Consider the following 7,500-nt stretch of genomic DNA (forward strand, 5'->3'; position numbering starts at 1 on the left):
GTGTCAGTTGCCATTTGGTTTTCATATCTTTATGAACATTTTAATGTGGAGCAGGACATTTATTTGAAATATCTGCAGGGCTGAGTGGCTCATTGTGAATTTATGAGTGAGATAAAGGAAAGTGGCTTTTAGAACTGCTGAAATATTGCTATAGAACCCAATAACTTACAGTTATACCTATGCCAAATTGCTGTATTCTTGTGATGCTCAAAATTAATGTAGATAGATAATTTGTCAAACATAGAGACAGCTAGAAATGCTCTTCAACTAATTCAGAGAAATAACTGTAAGCTGTAAGATTATCATATGTTTCTTTCATTGGGGTCTTATTCTTTGCAGGCTCCGCACTCAGTGTGCAGTGAACCCTGCCCTTCTGGATTCAGGAAAGCAGTTCGAGCAGGAGAACCAGCCTGTTGTTTTGACTGTGTCTTGTGTTCCATAGGGGAGATTACCAACCAGTCAGGTGAGATTTAAATTGATCTTCTAAATGTAAATAAATAAGTCTAAGGTGCTATGTTAACTTTTTTGAATTTTGTGCACTGCTGATAGAAAACTACTTTGACTTATAATTAGAGTAATATTATAATTATAATATATAATTTACTTAAATTTAAATTAAATTTAAATTATTTAAACTTTAATTTTATAACTTATAATTAGAGAAAAAAACAAAAAAACAAAAGATATATTTACTATAGAAATTAATTTATAACAGCAAACTGTTCATGATTTGGATCACTTTGAAGAGGATTTCTATGTTCATCTTCTCATTTATAAATACTATCTGAGATTCACAAGGCAAGGCCTAAATCTATGAGAAGTGCTGTAGAAAACAGCAACGTACAGGAAAGAGGTGATTCATAAATACAGGCAGCATGGCCATGCTAATGTAAAAGTAGAACAGTATATACATCTACACGTATATCATCAGAATGATATGGAATTAAGTTTCACAAGTGAACTTGGGAAAGTGATTACGCAAATGAGTCCTTCAATGGTCCAGCAATTCATAAAAGTATAAAATGTCTCTCTGCATCACAGCATTTACCTATGGTAAATATGGGATACTACAATGTTTGCTACAGACTCAGCTGTTTAATGGTAACATATATATAATATATATATATATATATATATATATATATATATATAAAGGCTAATAATCCTCAGAGACCAAACCATAACCACACCCACTAGGCAAAACAAATCACATGCATATCAGTATAGATGATCTATCACTGCCTCACATATATACTTAAACTAAAGGTCAATCACCATCATCAACCCACATATAAAACTATAATTTAACAATGAACTAAAGTCTTGCAACTGATTTTGGCTATATTCTTGACCTTCATGCCCTTAGCTGCACTAGTAGAATCAAGGTCAATACGGCTCACTAAACCCTACCTGACCAACTGTTATTTAGGCAACTAAGAAATGATGCAAAAAATCAGTAACCTCAGACAAAAAGCATACTACCACCGCCTACAACAGGTTCACAAAACTAAACCTCAGAAATTCTGGATGGGAATAAAAGACTCCTCCACCCAGGACAAACCACCACCCCAAAACCATCTGTCACTAATCAAAGCTCCCCAAAGATATTGCCAACTCCTTTAACACCTTCTTCACGAAACCATCCAAACTTTAGCTAACCAACTCTCACCCACTGGTTCCAATCCTAGCACAACCAATTCCAAAACTACAACTTCTCATCAAAACCCTACTTAGGAAACTAAGACCAACCACCCTGGCTGCTGACCTCCTCCCAGCTGACTACTTACATGACATATGGAAAATCTCACATGTCATACCACTTTATCCACTAGCTAAGATCATGGAGAAGTGTGTACATATTCAACTCATGAAATATCTCACACAAAACAAACTTTTATCCAACTCACAACATGGCTTAGACACTATAAATCAAAATTGTAACAACAACGGACATGGTGGACCACAAAATGCTAATGAACAGCCTGGAGGCCAAATCTTTATAAATGAACTTAGCACAGCTATACCAGAGGCTACCTGCATTCAATATAAACCAATGCCTAATACTAAATCCCAATAAAACTAAACTACTTCTCTTTACTCCAACACACAGGACCACCTCACCTCTGTTCAATAAAACTAAACTATTGGGTGTCATGATCGACTGCAACCTCAGATTTGATGCACACATCAATCAAATGATAAAATCTTCACCAACTCTGTCAGTAAAAACTGGAACTCACTACAGACTAAGACTTCACACTTCCCTCCAACACTCATTTAATTAATGAGATCCTTTATGAAACTATTGTTATCCTTGACTTCTATTGTCAATAGAAAAGTATGCCACTGGCCTCATGGAAGAATGCATATACTATGTCTACAATCAACTTGTAATCTTCTTCTTTTTAACCTCTATTAGTTGAACATTTATTTGTAATGTAAAAATAAATAAAAACATGCATTAATGGCTGCTCTCAAACTAGTGCATACACGGCTTAACCTACCACTGGCTGACCAACTGATTACGGACTATTTCCTTGTAGAAAGGGACCAATACAGAAGTTTGATTAATTGTGTTATTTAACTGTGGAATCAAATGGGATGCATAGAAAACCCACCCCAGTGCATACTACATGTATAGCTGTAATCATCTCGGCTATAGGGAACTTTCCAGAAGCTATAGGGGAACATCTAAAATATTTCAAAGGCATCAGACTCACATATCCTCACTAATTAATTATTATTTATCCTTTGTTGATTGGGTTAGTCCCACTAGGCTAGTAAACTCTTTTCAGTGGAGACCCAAAGTGATACAAAATGAGGGAAATTTGACCAGGGCATTGCCGAACTTCCCCTACTCTTTGGAGCTACTAGGTGGTGATTGGGGCTCCTACAACAGCAAGAAAGAGGCCTAAGGGAAGGAGCAGTATGGAGGAGGAGAGTGTAGAGGTGGAAATGATAATTTGGAGAAACATTGCTTGCTATGGAACTTCATAATAAAAACAAAGATTCCTGCATGGTGAATGTTACAAATCAGAAGCATTTAGCTGCCTCTATGGAGAAGGAAGCAAGTGGTTCTGTTCAACTGGTGCAGATAACAGAAGTGACATCAGGCGGGCCTGCATATGATGTTCTGTTAAAAATAATCAAGCAGGATGATCCAGTTGACAGTTCTACTGTTTCATGGGGTGAGACAGCAAACAACTTTTTCGAAAGGGCTGAGGTCAGTATTTGAGGATGGTAATGTGGAAAAGGAACAAGGTAATGTGACAGTAGAGGTATGCTTTGATCCTGAACAGACTACCAAGTTTTTTATTGGTAGTTTTTATCATTTGATTGATGGGTGACAGAAAGTAAAAGAGGAAAATAGCTACAAAATGAGAGAATGTCTGTTTTTTGTGACAGCAGATAATGCAGTAACTAAAAAATATGAAGCAGTGACAGCAGGTAAAAAAGGAGAGTAGCAACCAACATTTAAGTTACCTGTAAAACATTGCATTTAAGTTACCTGGCACTTGCTCACTAAAGCAATTATATAAGTCAGCACTAAAAAATTAAAAGCACTACACTCTCACAAAGTCCTCTTGGGTACCTTGTTCCCCATTGACCCTTTTTTTTCAATTATAAAGGAATTCCCAATACTATTCTAGCATGTCCAAAGGTCAGTTGTCAATCTTCTCTCTGGTCCAGCTGGTGAATCTGGGAATCTTGAGGCAATGTTACAACTGCCTCATGTACACAGACAACCCTCTCCTCCTCCCAACAAATTCCAACACATGTGAGAGATGCATCCATATAGCCAAACTGGAGGCTAAGCTCTCTCAACTCAGTACTGGCGTAACCAGTCAGGAGGAGAAGGAAACCACACTCAGTACAATTCCAGTCTCACATAGACCTGCCACGACAGCAAACCAAACACATAAACACACAAAAACATACTCGGAGGCTCTAAATAAAAATCTGCCTAAGCAGCAGAGACCTCCAAAGCAGACACCCAAGAAACCGCTACCCCAAAACAAAACACGTGCAACACATAACTCACAAAGCCAGTGTGTCGAGCAGTCACAGCCCTTAAGGCTAAACAACACACCTGATACACTTGCAATAGGTGATTCTATCGTCAGGCACACTGACGTCCCGCTCACCAGGCTGAACAAGGAGAAGGTCACGGTGAGCTGCCTGTCGGGCGCTAGGATCTGCCACATAACACAAGCACTCAGGTCACTCCAAGGCAAGTACAAATTTGACTCAGTCATTGTCCATGCTGGTGTGAATGACCTGAGATGCACCTCCCTGGACTACATGAAAAGAGACATAGAGGAGCTTTCTGAGCATGTGGCCCAGGCTGGTATGACCCTGACCTTGAGTAGCATCTTACCCTCACCAAGAATGATGCCACAATATGAAGACAAGATGATCAATTTCTACAATTGGCTTAAGTATTGGTGTCATTCAAAGGGGATCCAATGCCTGTCAGCCTGGGATGATATGCTCGACAAGCCATGATGCTTCGCTAGGGACGGCTTCCACCTGTCACCCCTGGGCTTTCGGATATTGGCAAAGGCTCTTGCTACCCCCATATGCCTTTTTTAGGCAAGGCTCAAAAGACAAACCCACCTCCATAGGTATCACAAGGGATAAGAAACTAAGAGTAATGCTACTCAACGCCAGAAGTCTAAACCTCAAGATGCATGCACTCGAAACTCTCCTTAGCATGGAGAACATTGATATCTGTGCAGTAACAGAAACCTGGTTCAAGGCTCCCGAGAGCACCCCAGCACTACCAGGTTATACCTCATACCATGCTTTTCGGCCTCAAAACTTGGACCGACCCACAAAAGGAGGGGGAGTATCAACATACATCAAAGATACCCACACCTCCAGGTTGGTGGCACAGCACGAAGCATCAGAGACCATCCATGTGCAACTAACAGTGGGTAAAACTGCCTTCCAGTTTATAGCCTGCTACAGACCACCCTCCCTAACCCAGGAACCTCGGCCTTCCTGAGAACACTGGAAAATATGAAGGTCTCTCCAAACACCATTATATTGGGCGACTTCAACTACCCAAACATACACTGGGAGCATTACTCTAGCTCCAACACCCTAGCCCAAAGGTTCCTAGAATTTATAATCTCAAATGCTATGGAACAACTTGTTACCACTCCCACAAGAGGGGAAAACATACTGGACCTGATCATCACCAACATGGGGACTCCATACTCCAGACCAGAAGTGTATCCCTCACTGGTAAGATCAGACCATAAACTAATCTCACTGGATATTCACATCCCGACACCACCCCGTGCCCAGAAAACCACAGTGAAAAACTTCTCTAAAGCAAATTTCACACTCCTCAAAACCGAGGTGGAATCCTTCAAAGCCCCCGGGCCTGTGGAAAATATGGCCCAGACCGCAGAAACCTTTATAAATGCATTCTATGAACACCTTCAGGAATGCATGGATCATGCGATCCCAAATAAAACCAAAACCCAATCCTCCAAAGGCAGACGTCCTGTCTGGTGGACCCCAGCCATAAACAAACTATACAATAGAAGGAGGAAGCTACTAAATGATAGAGCAAAATTCCAAAAAGGGAAGGCATCTCTGATCAGTATTAGCAAAAAACTACGGGCACTCATAAAATCATCTAAGGCCAGCTTCGAGAGAAAAATTGCACAGGACACTAAGGATAATCACAAGGCTTTCTTTAGTTATGTTAGGAACCTGGGTAGTAATTCCCAGATATTCTCATAATTAGTCCAAAATGACAAAAAATACACCGAACCCACAGGCATTGCCAACATCCTAGCTGACAGGTTCAGCGCAAACTTCTCCCCCCCCCCCACCAAATGGGCAAATATCTATCCCAGCAGAGTGCTGCCCCCCTGACATCTCAGATGCTCAGGTAAGAGCCACCCTCTCCAAAGCAAAAAACACAGCATCAATGGGACCAGACAGTGTCCCGGGCTGCATCCTACATGAACTCCAAGAAGAGCTAAACCCAAACATAAAACTACTGTTCAATCTCAGCCTTACTACAGGATATGTACCCAAAGAGTGGCGTACAGCAACTGTGGTCCCTCTCCACAAAGGTGGTGCCTCAACAGATCCTGGAAACTATCGCCCCATAAGCCTGACTAGCTTGGTCTGCAAAGCTATGGAAAGAATCATCATGGACCTCATAAATAAAGATATTGGGGACCTACAGACACTGGATCCTACCCAGTTCAGCTTTGTTAAGGGCAGATCCTGCCTCTTAAACCTGGTTGATTTCTTTGAAACAGTCACCAAGGCCATTGACGAGGGGAAGGTGGTCCACACAGCCTACCTGGACATCGCAAAAGCCTTCAATACAATACCCCACTCGGGCATTATAGATAAGCTCACCAGCTTAAATATAAACCCCTATGTCACTAGATGGGTTGCAAACTGGCTCAAGGACAGAACCCACATGGTTAGAATTGCTGGAGCCATGTCAGACTCCAAACCAGTTACAAGTGGTGTCCCACAAGGCTCAGTCCTGGGACCTCTCTTGTTCAGTATATATTTCTCAGAGGTACAGGCCAACATGGAAGGACTGTGGCTGACCAAGTTCGCAGATGACTGCAAACTGGGTGCCATAATCGACTCTCCAGCTGACACAAGCATCCTCCAAAAGGGCCTCATAGAAACAGACAACTGGTGCCAGAGCCATGGCCTCAAGCTAAATGCCAAAAAGTGTATAGTCATTCCCTTTGGCAAAAACAAAGTGCCCACAAATTACCACATAGGTGGTAATCCATTAAGTACAGAAGAAGTAATTAGGGACCTGGGGACCCAAGTTGATAGCACTCTCTCATTTGACAACCACATGGCCAAAGTGGTTAGAAAAGCATTTTATATAGCCCACCTAATCATGAAGGGATTCACATCTAGATCAGGGGAGGTCATCGTGCCTCTTTACTCATCCCTCATCAGGCCCATAATTGAGTACAATGCCCCTTTTGGGATGTACCTTACCAGACACCTGCAGCAACTGGAAAGACCCCAAAAGTACCTCACCAAGAGGATCAAAGGGCTCAAACAGATACCATATGCTGCCCGGTTAAAGAAACTCCAGCTCTACTCAGTGGCATACCGCCTGTTCAGAGGCGATCTGTGCCTGACGTATAAAGCCATGTCCAACCCGGAATTAATGGACATGCTGCACCTCAGAAAATCCAAATCCCATTGAGCTACATGCTCGAGAGACTTGAACCTCAGCACCGAAATAAATAGGACATGCTGGAGGGACAGATTCATAACCCAGAGGCTCCCTTCACTCTGGAATAAAATCCCAGTCCAGGTTAGGCAGAGTCCATCACTGACTCTCTTCAAGAGGAATCTTGATGAGTGGATGGGAGATCGTAGGTTTACCCCGGGTATCACTTCTGTGTCACTGTTAGACAGAGGCACAGTACACTAACCTCAAAAAAGGGCATAGCAAAATTAATTTAAAATGGGTGGCGAAAGCCACAC

The 7,500-nt window shown here is 41.7% G+C and overlaps 1 protein-coding gene across 1 annotated transcript in view; it reads left to right on the plus strand.

Moving 5' to 3' along the window:
* Nucleotides 1–7,500, plus strand: part of LOC122797856 (vomeronasal type-2 receptor 26-like) — a 112,957-nt gene that overhangs the window by 5,243 nt on the left and 100,214 nt on the right. Inside the window, exon 2 of the mRNA XM_044066378.1 lies at nt 340–463. Coding sequence (XP_043922313.1) covers nt 340–463 — 124 coding nt within the window. The remainder of the gene's footprint in view (nt 1–339; nt 464–7,500) is intronic.

Source organism: Protopterus annectens, chromosome 3.part1, assembly GCF_019279795.1.
Source record: "Protopterus annectens isolate FY-2018-M chromosome 3.part1, PAN1.0, whole genome shotgun sequence".
In the NCBI taxonomy this organism is placed as follows: Eukaryota; Metazoa; Chordata; order Ceratodontiformes; family Protopteridae; genus Protopterus; species Protopterus annectens.